A 24650-nucleotide genomic window follows, 5' to 3' on the forward strand; every position below is an offset into this window, starting at 1 on the left:
CAAGACATGCATACTGTAGTTGTGCTTCAATTGCTACTGAGGGAAATGGATAGAATGCACAATCATTCTTCGGTGCATCTAAGTATCAGACAATATGTCTGGTGGCCTGATCGCTCATGCCCTCTACCAGAGACCAACAGAAGTTAATAGGCATTGCCTGACTTGGCTCGGACTTGGATTCCCTGGTGGAGCATAAATTTATTCTGCCGGGGCGGAGACATGGCCCGTCACGCCACGCCCTCCCCTGAATAATAATTTAATACCGCGATCCTCCGATCAAGATCTGTTGTCGCCTTCCTGTCTGTCGACATATTCCTCTTCATCCCAGCCAACACACCTTTTTCCAATTATCGCATCGTACGCTACAACCGGTTTGACCCAATTTTACAATCCCCGAAAATCGCAAAGATGCCAGGACGGGTGCTGCCGACTTTCACACCTGCCGAGGTTGAGTCGCATAACAACGCCAAATCTTGCTATATCACGATCGGCCGCAATGTCTACGATGTCACCGAGTTCGTGGAGGACCATCCAGGTGGCGGTGACTTGATTTTGGACTACGCGGGCAAGGATGTCGCGGAGATTATGAAGGATGAAATTTCTCACGAGCACTCTGAAGCCGCCTACGAGATCTTGACCGACTACCACGTTGGATTCATCTCCTCGGATGCCACCGGAAAGGCAAAGGCATCTGGTATCGACACCGAGGGGTCGGATTCTCAGCCCGTTTACGAGAGCACCGGCATGTCCCGGGAAGAGGATCTGTCAATCGACACGGACTATACTCAGGACTACAAGACACACAAGTTCCTGGACCTCAATAAGCCATTGTTCGCTCAGCTTTGGTACAGCAACTTCTCCAAGGAGTTTTACCTTGAGCAGATCCACCGCCCTCGTCACTACAAGGGAGGAGCCTCTGCCCCACTCTTCGGCAATTTCCTAGAGCCCCTCAGCAAGACAGCCTGGTATGTGGTGCCTATAATGTGGCTGCCACCGGTCTTCTATGGGACAATGATCGGAGCGCAAGGTCTAGGAGACCCTACCGCGGCTGCCGCATACTGGATCGGCGGTGTTTGTCTCTGGACTCTGATCGAGTACCTCATGCACCGCTTCCTGTTCCATGTCGATAAGTATGGTCTTTCCTCCCTGATACATCATCCGTGCCGCAGTGGCTAATTTATTCTCTTCTAGCTGGCTCCCGGACAACAGAGTCGGTCTGACCCTACACTTCCTCCTCCACGGCATTCACCACTACCTGCCTATGGACCGCTATCGTCTGGTCATGCCCCCAACATTGTTTGTGATTCTGGCGGCTCCTTTCTGGAAGCTTGCTCACGCCGTGTTCTTCTACAACTGGTTTGCGGCTGTCCAAGTGTTCTGTGGTGGTGTCTTTGGCTACATTTGCTATGATTTAACTCACTACTTCCTCCACCACCGCAAGTGAGTTTTCCATTCTCTTATCTTTATATTCAGGTATGGCATGATGCTAACATTTCTGTCTAGCCTTCCTCTGTACTACAAGGAGCTCAAGAAGTATCACCTGCAGCACCACTACGCTGACTTCGAGAACGGATTTGGCGTGACCAGCCGTTTCTGGGATCGGGTGTTTGGAACCGAGCTGGAGACTCCGGCTCCCAAAGGAGTCAAAGCTCAGTAAAAAGCTTGTCTGGTTGCTTGAAACTTTACAGCGGCCACGGGCTCTTGAATTCACGAGTTTACGCTTGAGTCTCGCTTCTGGGTATTTCCAAGTCGCCTGGGGCCTGTACATTTATGCTCCTTCATGTCGGCAATTGTGGCGTTCCGGATCGATTCTTGTTCATGACCTAGACCTAGTCCATGGATAGGCGGCTTCTCTGGCTCTAGGAGACGAGTCGAAGAGGATGTCTAGTCTTCTTATTGTACTACACGCATCACTTATCACTTATTAGTGTACATGACCTAATCTTAATGAAAGATTCCAAAAGGATTCATTCCAACCTTTTTGAAACTGATTGTTCACATTGTATTCACCTTGTCACCTTGTTCTCTTTATCGGCGATTCATCTTATGCAGTAAAGTTTCTGTAGGCGGCGGAAGTGGCGAATCGACACCTTAGGCTGACAAAAAACTTTAGAGTCACATGACTGGACACCACCTTCACCCGACGCTTTTGACTGCTTCGGGACCGTCGATTAGCCACTTTACCAATTCTACATTCCAACGATTCTCCGACTGTGACAGAGAATTAGTACAAACCACCCGTCTTACAGGGAGAAGAGAGAAAAAAAGGGTTCGAAAGTCAAAACTCACACTGTCTTTGGCGCTCTGACCGAGTCTCAAGTGACTTTCCCTGACCCTCGCCCTTATTTGGATCACAACCAGTGAGCAAGACGCACCTTCCGCAATGTCTGGACTCGACGTAGAGGCTCTCCTCGAGTCTACTGCTGCTCCCGCCGAAACCCCCTCTACCAAATCAGAAGATCGCGATGATCGTTCTCGCGCGGATCCCTCCGAACGCCGGGATCGGGATCGTTCCCGTGAAAGACGCCGACGCCGTGACCGCAGCCGCGACCGTCGCCGAGATGTTGATGGCGATGAGGACATGAAGAGCCCACGCAGCGAACATGGCAGTGCTAACGGAAGCCATAGAAGCCGGAAGAGAAGCCGGAGCCGGGAAAGCGAGCGCCGACGCTCGCGTCGCGATCGTGATGACTATCGCTCCAGTGGTGACTTCTATCGTGGTCCAGGACGTGCCCGATCTCGCTCGCGCTCGCCATATGATGATCGCCACTACCGTCCCTCTCGCCGGGAACGTGAAGAAGAGAGACGTCCCCGACGTGACCGCGAAGGTGGCCGTCGCCGCAGCCCTAGCCGTCGGAGTCCTAGCAAGTCCCCCGAACTAAACGAGGATGAGCGGGATAAGCGGACTATCTTTGTCCAGCAGCTGGCCGCACGGCTGAGAACCAAGGAGCTGATGGCTTTCTTCGAACAAGCCGGCCCTGTGAAGGAAGCTCAGATTGTCAAGGATCGGGTGAGCGGACGATCCAAAGGGTACGTATGATCTTTACATGATATTGCTCAACAGTCTTATCAGCTAACACATGTCTTGCTCCAGTGTCGGTTATGTCGAATTCAAGAGCGAAGAGTCCGTGCCGGCTGCTATTCAACTTACCGGCCAGAAGCTTCTAGGCATTCCAATTATCGCGCAGCTTACCGAAGCTGAGAAGAACCGCCAAGCTCGCAACCCCGAGGCTAGCTCGGGCCCGTCGCACTCCGCGCCGTTTCACCGGCTCTATGTGGGTAATGTTCATTTCAGCATTACTGAGAATGACCTCCAGAATGTCTTCGAACCGTTTGGCGAACTCGAGTTTGTCCAATTGCAGAAAGATGAGACTGGCCGAAGCAAAGGTTACGCATTTGTGCAGTAAGTTTTCTTGCGTTCTCTTTTATACATTTGTCGTCTTGCGGTAAACTGACCTGTTCACACACAGGTTCCGTGATCCCAACCAAGCCCGAGAGGCTTTAGAGAAGATGAATGGATTTGATCTTGCTGGTCGGGCCATTCGAGTGGGCCTTGGCAACGATAAGTTCACCCCCGATTCGAACGCGAATCGTCAGCAGGGCCCATCTGCAAACCAACCGAATTTCCAGGGCTCCTCATTTTCCGGCCATGGAGGCCGTGGTGTTCAGGCTGGTGGCACGAGCAACTTCGACCGTGCCGGCGGAGGCCGCGAGAACGACAAGGGCACCGGTGCCAGTGCTCTCGATGACACGGACGTTGCCGGTGTGAACTTCAACAACTACAGTAGGGACGCATTGATGAGGAAGCTTGCACGAACAGATGAACCCGAGCCCTTGGCCGACGAACAACAGAAGGTGCTTCGACCCAAGACCGAGACCAAGCCTCTGCCTGTCAATGTGAACATGGCTAGTCGCTGCGTCATGCTTCGTAACATGTTCGATCCTAACGAGTAAGTACATCGATCCCTCCCAGCCCCTGTTCCTGCTTTTCTTTTTCCGAACTCGACAACTGACAGCTTCTTCACAGAGAAACCGGTGAAGCTTGGATCAAGGATTTGGAGGATGACGTCCGCCAAGAGTGCGAAGAGAAATATGGCCATGTTGTTCACATTTCGCTAGATCCAAACTCTCAAGGCGACATCTACCTGAAGTTCGACCGCGTCCAAGGTGGTGAGAATGCGATCAAGGGCTTGAATGGCCGTTTCTTTGGCGGAAAGCGGATCACCGCTCAACCCGTGGTGGACGCCGTTTACAGCAGCTTGTTCACCCGCACCAAGGCCATCTGATCTCTACTTGTGCTGGTTCCATCCGTGTCCACAGATCTTGCAACTTAAATACTCTAACATGGCCCGTTTCTTCCAGGCAGATCCCTCTTGGCGTCCCTTTGATCTCTCTAGGCTCTCCGGATGATTCTGCTCCTGGTAGGTGCCAATTCTCCATCTTGCGTGCTTTTACTCCACTTCTTGGCCATTGCGACGGTCATGCTACTTGAAATGATTTTTGTCTCTAGGAGCGTTCGTTTTTTTTCTGAGCAGTTAGAATTGAGGTCCAAATAGGCGTTACCAATTGACTTATTTTTCCCTTGAATTGCTCGTTTCTAGCCAAAAAATTATATTTTTCTCCGTAGTTCGCTAGCCGGCTCTCGTCCGGAGACCCCCGGCTTGTCAACTGCGCAGGCCTCTCAGGAAATCATTCGTCTTGAACATGAGGATCATCAAGGCTACTTTTTCTAGGATTATCAAGTCATTCCATTGCCATTGAGTAGGTAATAACCAAGATCATCAACATTGCCTCGACATGAACTCCGGGGGTAACCCGCCTATCCGTGGAATGGATCTGCCGATGCCGTCACCTTATCTGCCGACGCTCGGGCCAAAGAAATGTGTCCCCCCACGCCGGGTTGTTCTTACACTCCAATCTCCCTCCACCACCAGCATCACCTATCGATGGGCCATTCATGACTGTCCTTTCAGCGAGGCGCATAACAGGCAGGGCCTGGGCCTTGGCTGGCAGTTACGGTACGTGAGACCTCCAGGGCTACAATCGGTCTTGTCTCCGAGTTATGTTGAAGATCGTGGCCGACTACCCCGTACTTTCACCCGCTAAACCTTCATTTATCTCTCAAATAGGCTTCATTCGTCCTCGAACATTACGGAAATATGGCTCCGAAGCTGCGCCACCGCGCGAGCAACCTGCCGTAAAAAAGCGCCCTCAGTTCCACGACTACTTCGTCACGCATCTACCGTCATCCTCGCTTCATCCAGACCCTCGAGGCCCAACCTCTCCCTTTCACAAACTCCCTCGTTCAGCGTCAATACCACATGTCGGAGATACATCGCATTCACCAACGACGTTCCAAAATCTGGTCGACCGTGAGATGACGGTGGTCCGAATCCCGCTTCGCAGCGCCAAGCATCATTTTGGAGCCGTCACTGCCCGTGGCACTCGCCCTGCAAATGAAGATACATACCAAGCCGGCGTCATCGATATTCCTGCCTTCGCAAAGCGACCACCAGCGTCGCTCACGATCAAGCGATCCAAGAGCCCAAACTCACTACCTTCATCGCGCGAGTCGCGAGCCGCGGACACCGCCAGTGGGGATCCACAAGTATTCTATTTTGGAATCTTTGACGGACATGGCGGATCCGAGTGCAGTACATTCTTGCAGGAAAATCTTCACGAATATATCCAGAACTCAGCCGCAGATTTTGATCTCCAATCGAGTCTCCGTACAAATCAACAACGGTTGAGTTGTGGGGAAGCTGCAACAGCCTCGGCTACTACCAGTCCTCTGCCGGTGATGCAAGAGGCCAATCGCAAACGCATTGGAGACTTGGAGAAGAGTCTCGTGCAGAATTGGCGCCGATTGGTTGGCGGCTATTTCAAGAGATTCAAGCCACCTCAATTCACCTATTACGGCCCCGACAATTCCACAGACAACGCCGTGTCTAAAGGCTATGTCGCCATCGAAGAGGTTATGGAGTATGCTTTTCTGCGCGCCGACTTGGATTTCGTCAAAGCGCAAGCGGCCAAGCGTGATGACGATCTCGCTCAAGCGGAAAAGCCGCTGAACGAGGATGAGATTCTCTATAGTCCTAGCTTGACGCGAACTCCGAAGATCGGTGGTCGGTCGCGATTCAAGGGCGGAAGTACTGGCAGTATCGCTCTAATCTCAACACCCAGTCCGACGCCCTTCTGGCACCCAGCCGGTCCCTCGAGTCTACTGGTGGCTCATGTGGGCGACACTCGAATTTTACTCTGCTCGACTCTGACCGGTCAAGCTGTCCCGCTCACTTCCAACCACCACCCATCCTCTCCAATCGAGGCAGGCCGACTGCGCCGCTACGCTGCCACCTTTGTGACCGATTCATTCGGCGAAGAGCGCATGAGCGGACTGGCAAATACCCGTGCGTTCGGTGATGTCCAATCCAAGCGCATTGGCGTGTCCGCCGAGCCTGAGCTTTGTCGCGTCGAGATGGGCCCGGCCGAGTTTTCTTTCATGGTCATGGTCTCGGATGGTATCAGCGGTACCCTGCAAGACCAGGAGATCGTGGACATCGTCAAAGAAGCCCGGACCCCCGAGCAAGGCGCGCGAGATGTGGTCAGCTTCGCTACCGAGGTGACCCGAGAAGGCGATAATGCCACTTGCCTGGTCATTCGACTTGGTGGTTGGGAGCGACGACTGGAAGGCGGCGTGGGCAGTTTGGGGACGAAGGAGTCTCGCGAGTGGCGGCGACAGGATGCCACCGATCCGCGCAGGTCACGGACGTGATGTCTCCTTCTTTCCTCTATTGTAGAAATTTTCGTCCGTATGTATATACTTTGGCCCTCACAACAGGGTCTCCTTGCACATAATATCGCACTTGTTCCGTGGGAAGGACGGGTTTGGGGTGGTGTTTCTTTTCCGATTTCCTGGTCTGTGGCTTTGCAGGGATTTTTTGCATCTACATCATCGTCCTATACACCTTTTTCATATCCGTTATTTTAGCATGATTCATTTCGTCTTGTGCCAGTCAAGACATGTCAACGACACCTATAAAGCAAGCCATTGACTCGATTACTATACATATATACATTTGCATCTATTTGATAGTATATAGTCTTTGCCGTGTCAATCTTCATTGAAGCAGTAATCAGGCCATGCAATGGAATATTGAAACCTACTAGGCAGCTAGAATATTAGTTCCTGTCTTCTAGATGGTCCAATCAACATGAGAGACCAGGATAGCTACTGTCAGCCCAAGATGACGGAGAGCTCGAGTCAACCAAACAAAGCCCAAGTGGATTCTTCCCGCGTGGGGAAAGCTTCCAAGGTTCCGGCCGACCCGTAAAGAACACAAAATCTCACCACTTCCAGTCTTCCACTACTCTTCCTTTTTTCTTTCACGAAGATTTCATCCCTTCCTTTCCTACTCTCATCCTAAATCAATCCTTCATTCTCTCTCCTGCTTGTTCACTACTCGACCTCGTGGCTTCTCCGTCTTCTGCTCTCTAGCTGGTACAAAGAGGCTCAACCTGGACTTTCGCGACGCGCCATCTTATCATTCTACCTTATCGCCTCGGGACGAATTTTCTCCTTAAAGCGCCCCCCCTATCCTTAACTCTCTAAGCTTTCAATCAAGCCCCCTCCGATTCTTTTATCCCTCCGACCAGATCCGATCGCTTCTCCCTCATCTATCGCTAGCTTCCCTCCTTATCATCCTTATCTCTTGCAAAAACCACCAACTGTGCTGTGCCCTCGACCGACCGCTGCCACCGTGTCGTGTCATCCTTCCCCCAATCAACACATCAACAACCAACCCCTCCGCCATCCACAATGAGTGCTCGCACGCGACGACAAAAGGCCGCCTTGGGCGTGCCCGCCGACGATAGCGAAGATCTGTCTACTGGAAATGGCAGTGCCTCCCCCCATCCAAATCTACCAAGCGCACGCCTTCCAAGAAGAGGTCACGATCATCTCTGAAGGAAGAGGACGAGAAGGAGAACATCTTCCTTTTCGCCCCGAACCTCATCGGTATGATGTCCACTTTGCGCGTCTCCCGCGCTTGCTGCCCTTCTCCGCACCTGGCCCTGATCAACATACTAACGCTCGCTTGCAGGGTATTTCCGAGTTGTCCTTGCTTTCGCATCCCTCTACTACATGCCCCTCCACCCTCGCACATGCTCTCTTCTTTACAGCGTGTCGTGCCTGCTCGACGCATTGGATGGTTATGCGGCGCGTTACTTTAACCAATCGACCACCTTCGGCGCCGTGTTGGATATGGTGACCGACCGTTGCACGACCTCTTGCTTGATTGTCTTCCTGAGCTCCGCCTGGCCCCGATGGGCTATCGTCTTCCAGGGCCTGATCTGCCTGGACTTGGCCAGCCACTACATGCACATGTACGCTACGCTAAGCATGGGTGGTTCAGACCAGAGCCACAAGAAGGTTGACTCCAGCCGCAGCTGGATCCTCTACCAGTACTACCACAGCAGGGTATGCCTTTCTCATTCCTATTTGTAGTGGATACGCAATTCTGATTGATGTTGTTTTACTAGGTTGTTCTGTTCATTTGCTGCGCTCTCAATGAGCTCTTCTTCATCGGGCTCTACCTGCTCTCTTTCTCATCGCCGATCCTTTCGCCGTCGCTCCTCCAGCCCGTTGGCGACGCCCAGCCTTCCTCGGTGCAGCCCGGAAACCCCGCCAACCCCGTGCCCAGCAGCCTTTTCGCTAGCCCATGGAGTGCCGGTGCCCTCGAGATGGCCCGCGCCAACAAGATCGATAGCTTCTGGCCGTGGGTTATCACCGGTATCTCTGCCCCCGTCATGCTGTTCAAGCAGTTTGTCAACGTTGTCCAGATGGTCAACGCCAGCCGCTGGCTCGCAGAAGGTGATCGCCGGACCCGCCGTGCCAACCGCAAGAAGTGATCTGCTGTGGACGTTGCTGGAAGTGCAGCGCAGATGACTTCGTCTCGCCGGCTCCCGGCCGGTTGAGAGGTTCTTCCTTTTAGTCTTTTGCCCGACTTGTCCTCGGGTCATGCATGTCTTTGGAGCTTCGGTCGGTCTGTGATTTTTTATTCAGGGAGTCCCATGGGTTGATTAGCGCAAGAAGCTATCACCTTAGACTTCCTGACGGAATGTTTGATTTGGCGGTTCGAGTCATACTTTGTGATCAGCGTCTTGGGCAGGATAGGGAAAGGGTCCCTGGAATGGTCTGAATATCGGAGGGCCCTTGTATAGGGCACACAGGGTTGTGTCTTCATGCTACTTTCATTCTTTTCTTTTTCTTCTTCTCCTCGCTTCTTTTCATGCCTGTTTCTTCGATCTTGTCGTTTTCACCTCATTGTTCTTTTTCTCCCTTGGTCTGACCATTTTTAATGCCGCTGTTATACATCATTTAATGCATGTCCCCGAGTCTGAAAATCCATGTTTTCGTCAGTAGTAGCACCTAAATCCTATAATATCGAATGACTCAAAAATACAATACTACGTCGGCCCGCTCTAACCCGCAAAGCCGCAAATCCATATCAAACTCAATAAGACAAACCGAGGCGTGTTATTGTTGGTTCGGAGGTGTGGATTTCGACTGGGCCGACTTGGGCCGATCTCGGAGCTGGCGGGGTGGACTTCACCCGCAATCCCACCTTTTTTAAAGCTCTACTCCCCTGCTTCCATCCAATTGAGTCACCTCCAATTAACATACCGTTCTTCCTTTTGTTCAATTAGCCTCGCAATGCCTGCCTTCAACGTTGTCGTCTTCGGTGGTGACCACTGTGGTCCTGAGGTACGTTAGAATTCGAGAATCCCTGCCCCGCTATTCCCCAGCTTCTCTGAGCTCTGGGAGGGCGCACACGCGTTCTGGATTTTGAAGCTAACTTATCGCGAAACAATAGGTCACTTCCGAGGCTATCAAGGTGAGAGAGAGGAATACCTGGTACAATCGAGCTCGAAGAGGAGAAACTAATCCAATTTATCCCTAGATCCTCAAGGTGATCGAGAAGAACCGCGATGTTACCTTCAACCTGCAGGACCACCTGCTCGGCGGCGTGAGTGCTGAACACCACCACATCTTAAGGAGCTAGTTAACTAACCCAGATCTAGGCTTCCATCGATGCCACCGGCTCCCCTCTCACCGACGAGGCCCTGGAGGCCGCTAAGAACGCCGACGCTGTCCTTCTCGGCGCCATTGGTGGACCCGTACGTTCGATATCTCTCATCCGAATAACGGAACCGGAAAACAAATAAAAACCATATACTGATCGTCATTCTTTTCATGAATAGAAATGGGGCACCGGCGCCGTCCGTCCCGAACAGGGTATCCTCCGTCTGCGCAAGGAGATGGGCACATTCGGCAACCTGCGTCCCTGCAACTTCGCCGCTCCCTCGCTGGTCGAGAGCTCCCCCTCAAGGCCGACATCTGCCGCGGCGTCGACTTCAACATCATCCGTGAGCTGACCGGTGGTATCTACTTCGGCGACCGCAAGGAGGACGATGGTTCCGGCTTCGCCATGGACACTGAGCCCTACTCTCGCGCCGAGATCGAGCGTATCATCCGTCTGGCCGCTCACCTGGCTCTGCAGCACAACCCCCCTCTCCCCGTGTGGAGTCTGGACAAGGCCAACGTTCTGGCTACTAGCCGTCTCTGGCGCAAGGTCGTCACTGAGGTTATGGCTAAGGAGTTCCCTCAGCTCCAGATTGGTCACCACCTGATCGACTCTGCCGCTATGCTTATGATCAAGGACCCCCGCAAGTTGAACGGTATCGTTGTTACCAGTAACTTGTTCGGTGATATCATCAGTGATGAGGCTAGTGTCATCCCCGGTTCCCTGGGTCTCCTCCCCAGTGCCAGTCTGAGCGGTATCCCCGATGGCAAGAGCCGCGTCAACGGTATCTACGAGCCTATCCACGGTACGATTTCTGTTCCCATCTTCCCCCTGCATGAACGTTGCTAATCAAGTTGTATCAGGCTCTGCCCCCGATATTGCCGGCAAGGGTATTGTCAACCCCGTCGCCGCTATCCTCTCCGTCGCCATGATGATGCAGTACTCTTTCGGTATGTTCGACGAGGCCCGGATCATCGAGAAGGCCGTCGAGAACGTTATCGAGGCTGGTGTCCGCACGGGCGATATCGGTGGTAAGGCCACCACTGTCGAGGTCGGTGATGCCGTCGCTGCCGAGCTCGAGAAGCTGCTCAAGTAAAGAAAAAAAAAGCGGCCAGTTGCGTCTCTCTGGCAGGCGTTTCTTATATGACATATAACGACTGTAGAAACCAAAATTGAATACCCTTTTCGGATCTTTTTCATATTATTATATTCGTAGATGTGATAATACTAATACTGGGATGTAATAACTGCGAATTTGATAATAAAGTAAATGTTGGCTGCGCAAGCATACCATGCGAATGACTAGGGTATCTGAAAGCCATAAGAAACTCCACAAACCAGGATAAACGCCATCTCAAATGCTACTCCAACCCTTTTTGCACGTCCATCTCACCGAATCACCGGCTCACCCATCCAATCCGGCTCGTCCAGACCAGAAGTCGAAATCAACCTGCTAGTATCAACATCCTCGTTCCCCGTCCGACTATGCATTAAACCAGGAACTCCTCCCCGCACAGACTGCCGGGCACTGTGTCGTCGATGCCGACCATCAGCCGAAGCAGACGGCGCAGCCGCAACCCGGCGGCGATTATCATCGCAGGCGAATACTTGGAAGCCACGGACATGGGTATCTTTTCCGTTCTGGTGGTTCTCCATCACGCGCATCTGGATCACCATTGCTTTGAGGACGTTACCGGCATAGGGTTCTTCAGGCTCCTCTGCCACGTCGGCGTCCTCGCCCTCGAGGTCGTCTTCGTCGCCTGGTTCCCCTTCGACGCGAGCATCTTTGCCATAACGCCCTGCTTGTCGGCGGGTACGTTTTGAGCGAAGTTTGCGCCGGACAATGTCCTCACGTACCCAGCCTCCATTGCGTCCTCCGACACCTTCGAGTGGTACATCGACCCAGCCACATGGCGCGTCTCCTTCCCAAGTTGCAAATTCGACGAGGTCGTTGCCGCCCATGCCGGCGAGGAAGACCATCTTAGTAGGCGTGTAACTCTCGTCTAGGTCGAAGTCGAGATAAACACGGATGCGAACGATGGCAACCAGTTTGAAGAAGTGGAGGGTTAGAGTGTGTGGCTGTGGTCCGTCGGATTGCCAGTATTGCGCGGGGGAATGGTGTCGTAGAGCTGCGACGCCGCAGCCTGGTTTGGAGGTGGAAACGGTCCATGATGCGAGGGATGAGATTTCGCGGAGATTAGGAGGGAGTGGTGATGGCGATCGGTCTGTTCAGAGTGTTAGTCAATGGCTGTAGGTTGCTTGTAACAGCCTGGCTGTTGTGAAAGAGACGGGTGGAAAGGGTTCCTTCCATACCTCGATCTCGCATTTCCTCGTCACCGTCCTCGTGCTCATCTTCCTCTCCCTCATATTCATCCTCGAGTAAGTCGTCAACTTCCTCGCCATCAATATTCCCCGAAGCATCAATCCCTTCGTCGGGGTCAAATTGATCGTCTGCGCCCATACCATCCTCATATTCAATCTGCTCCTCATCCTGCGCATTCGGATCATAATCATCGTCCAATTCCTCTTCTTCCTCCACAGTCTCCGGGGGTTGCTGGTCACCACGGGGTCGCCTGAAAATAGAGAATGGGTTGGCCTGTAGAGCCGGGTGTGCAGGAGCTGGCGCCATGTCTGGTGTCACCACTTCCTGCGGTCCTGTGAAGGGTGGGTGTCGGTGGGTTGGGTTTGATGGGGTATGTCGAGATGGCGGGGTCTGGAATTGAGTGCGCAGACTACCGGGTCCATTGGGGCCTTGATCCCGGTAGTCGTGGGGGTTTGGTTGTCGTCGCAGGTGTGGCATGGTAGGAGCACTTGGGGTTGTCGAGTGCGGGCAGTCAATTTCATGTTTACTTCCGCGCGGGGAGCTCGATTGCCGTTTACGGTTAGCGCAGTATCGGAGCTACAAAGTATGAGATGGTCCGCTACAAGATAGATTAAAAACAAAACAGAAAGGATTAGTTGTGTCAGTGACTTATATTTCCAGTATCCATCTCTTGCCGACAGGTACAAATGATCCCAGAGAAGGGAAGGAACTTGATATGTGAGACTATGTCAACTGCAGTCATAAGCGAGCAGCTGATAGTGAAATCATCCGAGGCCCCCGGGCCCAAGTAGCACTCATATCTCCCGATTCAAGGGTTGTTGCTCAGGAAATAAGTAGCTGCCACTGGTTCACCCACTTCCTTGACAATAGGAGCCAGTGTGAAGTTGAAACGAGCCTCGGCCGTCTGAGAATAGTACGTTCCATCCAAAGCCTCCTCTGGAAGGACATAACCTCGGAGTTGCTCGAAGAGGTAGAGTATATAGGTATGATTGGTGCTGTCTCGAGGTCGGGGAGCTGTATATTCGGCGATGGCGTCGCTCGAGTTCACGAAAAGACCATGCTTTCCAATGGTATAGTTGCCACCCCACCAGTGAAGCCGAGTTGTTGTATTAATAGCTAGTCCTGGGACCAGAGTACTGTAATATGCTGACGTTGTAACGTCGGAGTCGGGAATGTTCAAATCCAGCATGAAGATCATATAAGTGCTGTCGTGTTTCGTTGCTTGTTTCTCTCGGGTATAAACGACGGGCTGACTACCAACATCTACGCTTAGCAGTTAGCATCACTGATGGATATAGGCATTATGATAATTAATACCATCTGGACTGATCCAAACTCCAGGGGTGATCGTCTCGTTTCCGAATCTTGCCCCAAGGTTGCTTCTGGTCGATGGATAGCCCCCCGATGGGGTTTGAGCAAGTGCAGCTGCAGCTGCAGACACGAGATACCATATGCCGTGCTTCATTTTCAAACAACACGATTTGAATCTACGTGTTGAACTATCTTCAGGTTTTGTGCCTAAATATAATGATAATTGTTTGAAGCAAGTGATCGACACAACAACCTCGGTGTGGAGTCCGGATCCAACCCCTTCTAGTATTTAACGCCGACAACTTTGAACCATGACGAATCTTTCCATATTCTTTGTGGAAACTCGATTTCATTCGGTCTAGCGGGTTATTTGAGACTTTAATTCTTCAGGCCGAGATTAAGGAGTTCCAGGGCCACGTAATTGTACGGCCAAACCGTTGGATACAGTGACTATAGGATGAGGTATTCCCGTTCCTCTTGCTTATCCCATGGAAGCATTGGAATGGTTCAACACTCATAAGTACCAGCTACATAAAAGATGTAGTTAATCAGATAAAGGTGTGAGGCAATTTTTCTGAATTAAATAATTTCCGCCTTCAGTACTAAGATTGACAACTGATTTGATTGCTCAAAGTGAAACACGAAGAAAGCTCTTGTGTCACAAGCCCAATTTTGTATAGTAGCTGCCACTAGATGTAATTTCTTTACCATCCCCTTCCCTCATCGAGTCCTTGGAGCGAAAAAAAAAAGCTCTGGCTTTTCCACCGAGCTACTATCGGAGCAAGAATTACCTCCTGCAGCAGCATCTCTTACTATAACGAGGACAACCAGCCTCGCTCATATACGCAAATCCCCAATTCCCACAATATGCTTCACATCTGCCGCTCCAGTACACGCTACACGGGCTCGCATGGTGGCAGGGTTCGGGCAGCGTGTCGTCGATGCCATTTGGACTGTCCTGGGTAGGGGCGGCCATGATGCTGGCAGCAAGTGTGAGCAGAAGGATAACGTTGGTCTTCATGATAATTTGATGATGAATAGGATGTAAGAGTTTTGCAATGTATGCTTGTATGGCTTTGTTTGATTGAGCAGACAACTTGGAAGAAATTTGAGATGGTTGCTTCCAGTAGGATTTTGGTTATATTTATAGCCAAAAGTAAACCAGTATCTACTAACTTCAGGTAGATGTTACGAGAGAAAATACAAAGAGGGTGCACATGCCTAAGATGAGAAGAAAAGAGACGTTAATTTGGAAGCGAAGGTCATTTGAGTTACGGAGAGTATATAGTTGAACCTGATGTAGATGACCACTTGCACCTCCAGGTTTGTGAACGAAGACCTCAAGACTCTCCCGAATGTTGCTCCTAGATGGTCGGGTTTTCAACCATACATATTCATGCCTGCGTATGCGCACTCAAAATACGTATACACTTGATACGCCGAGTCAAGGTCAAGATAATACCCGATCTCAGGTTCCTGGTCTACTCTATACCAATTGATGAACTCTTCACCATTCATAGTACAACCTAGCTCTCTAAGGACACTAGTGAGCGGTATCTATCAGACCTCTCTGCACGTGGCACGCTCTGATCCATCGATTTTCTGCATATATCAAGTAGCTAGCCTTTGTAATACCTACGGAGTTGTCCTCTCGGAGGATAACTCCCACTTTGAAAAACACGACCGGGGAGGAGATTTAGTTTCGATGATCAAGTTGTGCTCCACACTAGCGGTGAACTCAGCTTTGTGTCGTCCTGATGGTCAATAGCGACTTGAAGATCGAGAGAAGACTGACCATATGGAATGTGGGGACGATAGGACCACAAGCTCCTTCACCGTGTCATAAAATCGACTCGTGATGTGCAGTCTTGGGCGACGATAGCTTGTCTTGTCGTTGGCCACCGTGCAACAATGTCACTAGTATTGGGAACACGAGTCTAAACATCCTTAGACTTCACCCAAGGGCATATGAGACGACCCTTAGTTCAGCATCAAAATGCTAGACCAGTGTTAAGTGCATGAAGTCTCTCTCAAATCACCCGTATAGACATTGGTTGTAAGGATTAAGCCAATATAGCCATTCAATTTCGCTAAAATATTTCCCTTTTGAAATCCCAAATCATCACATTTCAGAATCATCCCAATCACGCAGTTCCTGCTTCCTTGGCTTTACCAATAACATCTTCCCAGACCGAGTCCTCGCCCGATGGAACCTGCATATCCAAAAATCCCTCACCATCCCGAGCAAAGTCAATCAAGTCTTCCTCAGTACCCCAATCACTCATAGCCATAACACCAACGGGTACACCACTGTCCTTGGCATAACCAGCCGGGCAACTAATCGAGGGGCAACCCATGAAATTGGCCAGCCAAACATACTCCATGTTCCGCACGGAAGTCTTGCCATCCGACAAGCCGCGAGAAAGCTCATTCTCACCACCATCGATATGCCATCCCGGAATTGGTGTTGTAGGTGTGAAGATCATCAAACCGGGGTGAGTCTTGAACAGATATGCGATATGCTTCATGATCAGGTTGCGTAAGCGCTGAGCGGTGAGAAGATCTTGCGCGGTGATCTGCCACGTTCCAACGGAGACGAGGACCTTGTTCGGAGCTGAGAGGTGGCGGATCTGGCGCGGATCGACACCGGATGAAATCTCTGCCACGATGGTCAGAACGTGAGCACGTTGGCCTTCGGGTATGTATGGAATCGTGATATCGATAACTTCATAGCCGTGCTGACGGTAATAGTCAAGCGCAGAGTCGAACACGGCTCGGACAGGAGCTTCGGCACGATCGATCCAATCGCGGACAATGCCGATCTTCTTGGTCCTCTTACGGTCAGCGGGTAATGGAAGCGGTTTGGGGAACTGCGCGGATATCGCGTCCTGTGAAGCAGGGGCAGGTGTTGCCATGAGCCGATACGCAAGAGCAAGGTCGTCAATGCTGCTCGCCATGGGCCCGAGAACGCCAAGCGTCGGAGCGAGACTCAAGGATGGTGCACCAGACACACGGCCATGAGTAGTCTTCAGACCCCAGATACCACAGAAAGACGATGGAACACGGATCGAGCCGCCACCGTCTGCGCCGAGGGCAATGGGCACTAATCCAGCACTGACGGCGTAACCAGATCCACCAGAAGATCCACCACAGTAGTAGGTCTTGTTATGGGGGTTTCGTGGAGTTCCGAAATTGGGATTATTGTTAGTCGTATCTGAAAAGGTGCAGCCAGTTAGCCACGAGATACCAGGAGGAAATAGTTCATAAGGGGTACATACCCAGGCCAAGCTCATGCATCGTAGTCTTTCCAATCACGATAGCGCCAGCATCTTGCCATTGTTGCACACACCACGACGTTGCGTCAGTTCCATGCTTGAAGTCGAGTTTCGTTCCAAGTGTACGCTTGTAACCAGTGACATGCACTTCATCCTTGATCGCAACTGGTACACCGTCAAGCGGCCCCAATGGCTGGCCCTTCTTATACCGCTCCGTAGAAGCCTCCGCAGCCGCACAAATGATATCAACTTGCGATTCCAAGAAAGCAGTAGAGTGCTTCCCCGCGGGCGTAACGTCGCGTCGCACGAGAGGCAGCAAGGTCTCCACGACGGCGAGTGGGGTCAACTCGCCCGAGGAATACAATGCATGGTAGTCGGCGGAAGTATAGTAGTATTTATCGCCTTTCCTCCTCTGCACTGGAGGCGTTGGGACATCACCACTGGGCGCATTGTCGACGGGAATCACGGTGGGATCAAAACGGCCGGCGTACTCGTTGAGATGGGGGATTTGGCGAATGACATCAAAGCCAGCATTACGCCAGAATTGACTCTGGATGAAACCGATATTATGAATTCTAGTTTGCGTATCGATGTATTAGCAAATTTGTGCCGCGTCAGCTGCAATAAGCTCCGTCGCATCTTACAATGTCGCGCCGATCGCCAACGGAGTACCTCGAAACACCGGGATGGTCTGAGTTTCATTCTTGTACGGTACTTTGGGGCCTTCTTGGGGCTCTGGGTAGTTCAAAAATGAGAGATTATCGGAACTCATATTGTCGGGAGCTGATCGCTTGTTGACATGGAGCATTCCTCAGACGGAGTTAAGAGATAGTCCTACGTAATCGTCACATGCCGAGGCTCAGCCCTGAGGTCAGCTGACACTCTACCTGTAGTATGTAAATGATGAACGTCATCGTAATAACTTACAAAGAGAGCACTGGTCAAAGAATCAGGACTCTATTATACCAACTGACTAGTCTGTGTATAGACAAGAGGAAAGATGCGGTGATCTCAAGATTTTTGGTACAACGTATAAGCTTAAATAGTCTAATATTAAATACAACTACAGACGTAGTTTGAAATTGTACTTGTCCATGACCAGAGCAAGTCCAGTCAAGATCGCAGCATAAGCGACCAGGATACCCATTGCCTGCGGGGTATTCACATCCAAGGTTGGAATACTCAGATTGACGGCACCTGTGAGGAGATTGGCAACCAGGAAGATCGCCAGACCACCACGATTGAATGCGTGGAGAATTCGGCTGGTCGCAAAGGCATTTCGCTCTTCCTCTCCCTCCTTGCTTGTGGCTCGGTGAACCGACGGGAAGAACAGAGTCTCGGCCAAACAAAATAACAGAATTTGAGCACTGTTAAAGGCCGCAACCCACAATACATAAGGCATGTTGGCAAGGCGCCGGGAGACCAAGATGTTCGCTCCGTACCCAAATGCATAGGATGAGTTGAAGAAGAACATGGTTGACCAGAACATCACCTGCAGGACCAAGCTCACCAGCACAGACTTTCGTGCCTGCTGGGGGGTTTTGGAGGCGGATGTGCCCCTAGGAATGATGCGAGTGCCGACACCTCGGCCAGCAAGGAAGATGGCTAGATAACCCAGGAATGAGAAAACACCTTCACGGTTCTTGGACAAGAGATCTGGGCCTCGGGGAGAAACCAGAATATAGCTCTTGAGCTCGGTTGACTCGAGAGCCACCTGGTAAATGACAGAGATAATGACAGCCAAAGCTTCATAAGACGGAATCAATGCTGTCAATGAGTCGAAAATCTCCACAAAGGGGGGCAAAAAGCCCAATGTGAAGAAAAAATTCCAATGAACTCCATATTCAGTTACATGCTCTGCGTAGTCCAGGCCTTTCACACTCCAGAGGCGGATGAGACCAAGCACAAGCAAAGGAACCGAGTGGCGCACGGAGTTCATCAGTCGCCCAATGAACGGAGTCTTCTTAGATCGAGAGGCGCGACTTTTCAAAACCACACGCGCCGATACCACACCGGCAGAGAAGACGAAGGAGCCCACACCCAGATCCATCAACGACGTTCCCCAGTTCTCCACTTTCGCGAAGCGGCGCGGAAACACTCGGAAATCAACTGCGAGAATTGCCACGCAGGTAACAACCATCATGGCTGCCCGGTAGGTCGTAAGGAATGGGTGCACGGGCAGGGACTCTACCTGGTTCTGGGGGGTGTCATCCTTGCCAACGGCTTTGCGGGGAGGTTTTGCCTTTTGCTGGGAGCGCTGAGGAGGTTGCGTGAGGTAAAGAAGGACGGCGGGTGTGACGAGGAAGATATTTAGGAGAACGGGCGCGGAAGAGTAAGCAGTCGTCGCGAATAGGATTGCCAGCACATTGAGGATGAAATCTGTCAACAGCGAGGCCGGGCTGGAGGGTGTGAAGAAGGATAGTCGGGACTGAAGAGCAGACCAGAGGAGAACAGATGCCTAGATATGCAAATATTGGTTAGGATATAGTTGCATTGAGATTGAAGCTCCTGTCATCTTACCGATGCGACAAAAGAGACGGCATTGATATCGCCAATGTTGCTTCCTGCTAGGTTCGAGACGAAAGCCTCCTTTCGAGCCTTGTAGCTCGGATCCATATTGAGCTGGGTGTATCGGATCTAGAAAAATGAGTGTAATGCCCTAGCTTCCATGGAGAGCTTGGAATTGGTCCTCCGTAGTGATTGGAGTGCGGGATGTTGGAAAGCGGAGGAATTCCAAGCTCCACGCGGAAACGACGCGGACACCGTGGCAATCACCTGATACGTCCGATCTACTTGACGATGTACGAAAGCTAAGACAACTACCATAATTGAGGATGCTGTACATGCTCATAGTAATATTGTAACTTAAGTGAAAATTGTATGACTCTTGTACACGTGCATAAGATTTTAAAACAAGGTTCTAATGTTTGGGGAAACAGCTAGATGACATTTAGGCTCGAGCTTCATAGTCGATCTCTAGATTCTTGAACCAAGGAGCTAGGTAAATAGTACATTATTGTCGATAGCAGGCGGGGATTATCAACTATAATGAGATTCAAGGCTCGATTTTTCGTCATCGAAAAACAATAGATGATCATTTGTCCACAGGGGAATGTTCATGAGGTCGGCCGAGCTTGGCGGCCCTGATCGATCGACTCCAACCTTACACGAGAGGGCCAGGGAGGAAGATGCCACGGCGATCTGGGGGAATTTGAGTTCCTGGCAAGGCTGGCCACGGCCATCATCCCTCATTTCTCGTCTTTTTGCTGGATTGTCTTGACAGACAATGATCTTCCGGCCCAGCCCCTCAAATCATAAAAAGATCCCCCGGCATAGGTGTACATGTATATACCCCCCATGTCGATCAAGAACCTATCGAAAGTTCCCACCAAAGCCACCGTCCACAAAACCAAACGGATCGGTCGAGAAGCGAGACCGCCCCAGATTGACACGAGGCTGTGACTTGACCAGATCGTGATCGATGCCCTGGGGCCACGCAATTGGTCCACTGCCACCGGGTCTAGGGGATTAGTGCCGGGCCGCAACTCATTGGCGACATGATTGACAAGTTTAGCTTCTGTGCTCAAATTAACCTGTGCGAAGTTAGCTCTGATTAGACTGGTTGAGATGCTGGTGGGGGGGGGGGGCAGATGTTGCGCCCTACCCTATGACTGCCTCGTGCGGAGTCATCGGCTTCCATGGAACTAATGATTCCAAATAGTTGGACTGTGTCATTTTCGATAGCCCGATTCGGACGCAAATGATTCGTCCTCGTCCGTTGCGAACTGGACGTAAAGAAAAATGCAAACTCTGTGAAAGAAGCAACGGATGTACCGATGCACGCCAGTCTCGCGCTGTTGGTGACCAACTCGACCGGTACCTCAACCTCCACTTCTCGCGTAGGCGCCTAACAAGGATCATCGAACGTAGTTAGAGCGGTAACGGTAGTGCCTCGATCTTCCATGCACAAGCGCCTTTCTCCAGGCTGAACTGTCCACTTAGGGGCTTCGTTAAGTGGGCCTCCCTAGCAATGTTGGTTTTGTAAAAGAAACCAACATACTCTGTACAAAGAAACGGTCTATAAACTTGGTCCGACTTCCATGGACAAGGGTTGAGGAAATTATCCATGGGCATTTCACCAACGATCGTCCACGTGGCCATCCGTTTTTTGCAGGGGATCGTTCTTTTCGAGAAGGAGGTGACTCGATTCCACTCCGTTCTTATTGATTCAGAAAGCGCCAGATTTCGGGGTCTGCATTCTGGGGGCCAAAAGCGTCTCCCTCCCATCCCCACTCGCCAGCTTTCCACCCCCCCCCCCCCGTCACATCGTGCACGGCTGTCACCATAGGCATAACTAAATACTAGTCCGCAAACTCTGAAAGGCTAGCGGACTTGGCCTTGCAGCCAGAGACGGAGATGCGCGGTAGTTGAGGCTTCTAGAAATGGAGACTCTCCGAGCCAAGGAATCATGCTTGCTGGAGATGTTTCCCCCCATAAGATTCAGATCGCTTAACGTAAAGCGAAACGGGAGAAGCCTTGCAGGCCAAGCGAACTAAGAGAAGGCAGACTGAGCCGCTAAGCATGCACCGGCTAACAGAGCCATGTACCGAAGTATAGCATGTCACCAACAATTTATGCGGGTGAACTATCGAGGGGGGCCTTTTCGTTGTTGGATGCATTAATCGGTCTATAGGTCTTTGCCAGGGTCTCAAGCGCGTAGGTCATAGGTGGACGATAGGAGATTGCTGGTCAGGGCTCATAGAAACATGGAAAACTAAAACCCCCGGTGCATCTTCGACGCAACTAGCTCGTCCTGGCAGGAGCAGGGCCCCAATCTCCCACCAAATTGCAGAAGGCCGACCTTTTCCTCTAACGGGGCCGAGCTACATACGAAAAAGGGCCAAAGGGCCCCAAAAGGCGCCATGCCCATAGCTTGTGAGTACCCACAGGGTTCGTGCGGCTGTCTCTTGTTCATTGGCCGCCTCTGGACCAACGCTCAGCCGTTGGGTGCGCATCACCGGGAGATTGCCTGTCCTTGGGGCCTGGCTTTGATGCTAGCGACGATCCGGAGAAGGGCAAATGTAGGCTCTTGCATCTGGTGACAGGCGACCTTATTTAAGGCTCTGCATTCCCGAAATAAATAGACGAGGTCGGCCCATCAGGACGGTATGTCCTATCGCTTGGAATAGAAAATGTCTTGCTTTCGTTCCTAGCAGTTGATCAGGCAATCTGATTACCCACTATCTTCCTGGCTGTTCAGTCTTGGAATCCGCTCGAGCTACTCTCTTTTCTCCCCCTCTACCCTGCCCCTGCTCGGTCCGGCGTACAGGGGGGGCCGCCCGCAACGAACCAGGAAACAAAACTGCCCCAAAATCGGTCCTGGCAAATACCCCAAGGGGTTATCTTTTGGAAGGAGTTCCCGTCGGGTCTCTCTGGATGCTGCATTCGCTTCTCCCGGTGACACGTGCTGGATCCATGGTCACCTACAACGCCCTCTTAGTGCGCGAGAACTGGTCCACGGAGAGACCGGCTGTCATTCGTTATCAAGGAGCAAGTTGGACACCCCCAAGTCCAGAAAGATCATGAGTAGTAGCAAGGAAGGGGGACCGCCCAAAAGGCGGGAGTCCCGCTCGGGTACGACTCGAAAAAAGGTCGCCTCGCTATCTGCCGAACAGTTGGAGCGAAAGCGGGCCAATGATCGAGAGGCCCAACGATCTATCCGCCAGCGAACGAAGGAGCATATCGAGCAACTCGAGCAACAAGTCGCCATGCTCCAGGCTCAGGTGAGCGAAATGCGGCCGCGGAACGAACAATTCGATGAGCTGGTTCGACAAAACGCCGCCCTGCAAGAGGAGATTGCTCGGTTGAAGCACCAACTAGCCGGTTATACGGGTCGACAGGGCTTTGCAGGTGGTGGTGAGCAGACTGGCCCCTTTCGCAGTGGATGGAATCTGGGTGAAGGGCCGAGTACGGCAGCGTCTAGTATTCCCACGACGAACACGATGATGCACTCGTCACACTTCCCTGCACCCACTCATCTCTCGGCAAATGTCCCTCGAGCGGCCTCAGCATTGTCAGTCTCAAGCCGATCATCCCACCCCCATGAATGGCAGCAGTCATACTCGAGCACACGATCGTCGTCGCTGGGCGAGTCGTCGGACCCGGAATTCTCGGCTCGTGTGGATCCATATATGATGGAGGGACAGTTGCAGCAATCTTCACGCATGGTGGTGCCCTCTCGCCCTCTCCCAACACCTCAACTCAGCTTTGGGAGTGCCGCCAGCCCAACTCAGTCAGGGTCGGAGTCTTCTTTCTCCCAGATGTATCCCGTGGGACAGCATCAACCACCAGGCCAGCGAGGGGACGGGCTGCAGTCTGTTCCCCAGTCGTCGATGAACCAACCCGCCGTTGGATACATGCCGGGTCATCGAACGATGTCTCTGTCTATGCCTAGCGTTAGCGCTCCGACTCAGTCAACTCCAGTCCCGCCGTATCCACCGTCGAATGCCCCATACCAAAATCACCCGGGCCAGCCTCCGCAGAGAGATCCGTCATATCCATATCCATGGAACCCGCCGTCGTGACCAAATGGATAATGGAAAAATTTCGATGCAAAAGCAGCGCTACCCATTAGGCGTCGATGGAAGGAGGTGAAACAGTATCACACCGGCCGGGAAAACAGAGGAGAAAAAGCACAGTCCAGCTCCTGAAGAAACGCCACATTGTTTGAGGAATAGTCTAAAAGCGCCTCTCGACACGAGCGCTTAAAACACCCTATTGAGGAGGTACGTTAGCACTCTCAAAGGGTCAACATTGATCGATGTAACTGACCATGTTCGTTGTTCGACTAGCAGGGGCGATTCCTTTTGCGGAGACCAAGCAAACAAAAGTCGAACATGCAGGATAAGCACGACTGAAGAGGAAAATATAGCCGGCCCGCGACCCTCGGACGGATTCCGACCTCAACGTCCCACAAACTGGATTCACCGACTCTTTAAGAAGCTGTCGTGGTTTGTTATGGTCTCGGAATATTGTTTGACGCCGACGGACCGGCGAAAAAGCATGACGAATGTTTACGGAATGTGGTGGCCGCTGGCTGGTCGAGATCCCCCTATGCAGGCGATTACGAAACTTCCCAACTACACAACCCTGAACATGCCACACACAACAAGGGGTTGCCTTAGAAAAGGGCTAAAAGGCCCACAAGATGATGCTGAATGTGAGAAGCGTCCTCCCAGCTACGGGCTCTTCTATTGAAAAGATGGTCAAGCCCAATTTGAATTATCCTTCTAGGATCAACTACATACTATCATGTCTACAAGGCGGATGCTCTCAGGGAATATAGATGATCATGAGTAATATAGATCATAGTCATGATAGGTTCAACAAGAAATATAACCAAATACATCATATACAATCCCGTAGTTAATACTCCAAATGTAGGCACCCCAAGGGTTATCACCAACTTCCAGTTCTTCCAGGTAATCTCCCCCCTCATATGGCCTAGTTGGTCAGCCAGGTTTGTCGCCACCTGGTTGGCCAAGGGTGTGCCCATGTGGAGGAAAATTGAGGGGAAATATGGTTGACTGGTATCCGATGTCGAGCACAACTCCACGGATGACCAGGCACACCCCAAGGGGGAGAGTGGGCGAGCGGCTA

At 51.6% G+C, this 24650-nt stretch overlaps 11 protein-coding genes across 11 annotated transcripts; 6 read left to right on the top strand and 5 right to left on the bottom strand.

The window, feature by feature from the left end:
• Window positions 1-408: 408 nt before the first annotated feature.
• N7496_011714 (fatty acid alpha-hydroxylase) lies at window positions 409-1657 on the top strand (the record flags this gene model as incomplete). The annotated part of the gene is made up of 3 exons (XM_056704627.1): window positions 409-1130; window positions 1192-1440; window positions 1504-1657. 3 exons carry the CDS (start codon window positions 409-411, stop codon window positions 1655-1657), a joined length of 1125 nt encoding a protein of 374 aa, XP_056550587.1.
• A 726-nt stretch (window positions 1658-2383) lies between these two features.
• On the top strand, window positions 2384-4286 carry N7496_011715 (putative RNA splicing factor (Pad-1); the record flags this gene model as incomplete). Its single annotated transcript, XM_056704628.1, has 4 exons — window positions 2384-3030; window positions 3095-3403; window positions 3471-3950; window positions 4028-4286. The coding sequence occupies 4 exons, from the start codon at window positions 2384-2386 to the stop codon at window positions 4284-4286; spliced, it is 1695 nt and encodes a 564-aa protein (XP_056550588.1).
• Window positions 4287-4957: 671 nt separating this feature from the next.
• Window positions 4958-6772, top strand: ptcA (type 2C protein phosphatase PTC6; the record flags this gene model as incomplete). Its single annotated transcript, XM_056704629.1, has 2 exons — window positions 4958-5018; window positions 5130-6772. 2 exons carry the CDS (start codon window positions 4958-4960, stop codon window positions 6770-6772), a joined length of 1704 nt encoding a protein of 567 aa, XP_056550589.1.
• Window positions 6773-7816: 1044 nt separating this feature from the next.
• On the top strand, window positions 7817-8907 carry N7496_011717 (CDP-diacylglycerol--inositol 3-phosphatidyltransferase; the record flags this gene model as incomplete). The annotated part of the gene is made up of 4 exons (XM_056704630.1): window positions 7817-7855; window positions 7900-8014; window positions 8100-8476; window positions 8539-8907. The coding sequence occupies 4 exons, from the start codon at window positions 7817-7819 to the stop codon at window positions 8905-8907; spliced, it is 900 nt and encodes a 299-aa protein (XP_056550590.1).
• Window positions 8908-9712: 805 nt separating this feature from the next.
• On the top strand, window positions 9713-11178 carry leu2A (3-isopropylmalate dehydrogenase LEU2; the record flags this gene model as incomplete). The annotated part of the gene is made up of 6 exons (XM_056704631.1): window positions 9713-9763; window positions 9873-9893; window positions 9960-10025; window positions 10081-10180; window positions 10261-10887; window positions 10946-11178. The coding sequence occupies 6 exons, from the start codon at window positions 9713-9715 to the stop codon at window positions 11176-11178; spliced, it is 1098 nt and encodes a 365-aa protein (XP_056550591.1).
• A 293-nt stretch (window positions 11179-11471) lies between these two features.
• N7496_011719 (anaphase promoting complex subunit DOC1) lies at window positions 11472-12882 on the bottom strand (the record flags this gene model as incomplete). Its single annotated transcript, XM_056704632.1, has 2 exons — window positions 11472-12307; window positions 12396-12882. The coding sequence occupies 2 exons, from the start codon at window positions 12880-12882 to the stop codon at window positions 11472-11474; spliced, it is 1323 nt and encodes a 440-aa protein (XP_056550592.1).
• A 331-nt stretch (window positions 12883-13213) lies between these two features.
• Window positions 13214-13594, bottom strand: N7496_011720 (uncharacterized protein; the record flags this gene model as incomplete). The annotated part of the gene is made up of 1 exon (XM_056704633.1): window positions 13214-13594. The coding sequence occupies one exon, from the start codon at window positions 13592-13594 to the stop codon at window positions 13214-13216; it is 381 nt and encodes a 126-aa protein (XP_056550593.1).
• Window positions 13595-15860: 2266 nt separating this feature from the next.
• Window positions 15861-17763, bottom strand: N7496_011721 (amidase; the record flags this gene model as incomplete). Its single annotated transcript, XM_056704634.1, has 3 exons — window positions 15861-16930; window positions 16995-17566; window positions 17636-17763. The coding sequence occupies 3 exons, from the start codon at window positions 17761-17763 to the stop codon at window positions 15861-15863; spliced, it is 1770 nt and encodes a 589-aa protein (XP_056550594.1).
• Window positions 17764-18054: 291 nt separating this feature from the next.
• gwt1 (putative GPI anchor biosynthesis protein Gwt1) lies at window positions 18055-19607 on the bottom strand (the record flags this gene model as incomplete). Its single annotated transcript, XM_056704635.1, has 2 exons — window positions 18055-19449; window positions 19512-19607. The coding sequence occupies 2 exons, from the start codon at window positions 19605-19607 to the stop codon at window positions 18055-18057; spliced, it is 1491 nt and encodes a 496-aa protein (XP_056550595.1).
• A 756-nt stretch (window positions 19608-20363) lies between these two features.
• N7496_011723 (uncharacterized protein) lies at window positions 20364-20726 on the bottom strand (the record flags this gene model as incomplete). The annotated part of the gene is made up of 2 exons (XM_056704636.1): window positions 20364-20511; window positions 20656-20726. The coding sequence occupies 2 exons, from the start codon at window positions 20724-20726 to the stop codon at window positions 20364-20366; spliced, it is 219 nt and encodes a 72-aa protein (XP_056550596.1).
• Window positions 20727-22573: 1847 nt separating this feature from the next.
• On the top strand, window positions 22574-23575 carry N7496_011724 (bZIP transcription factor; the record flags this gene model as incomplete). Its single annotated transcript, XM_056704637.1, has 1 exon — window positions 22574-23575. One exon carries the CDS (start codon window positions 22574-22576, stop codon window positions 23573-23575), a length of 1002 nt encoding a protein of 333 aa, XP_056550597.1.
• Between the last annotated feature and the right edge of the window lie 1075 nt (window positions 23576-24650).

Source organism: Penicillium cataractarum (genome assembly GCF_028827025.1).
Source record: "Penicillium cataractarum strain IBT 29864 chromosome Unknown utg000009l, whole genome shotgun sequence".
NCBI classification, from domain to species: Eukaryota; Fungi; Ascomycota; class Eurotiomycetes; order Eurotiales; family Aspergillaceae; genus Penicillium; species Penicillium cataractarum.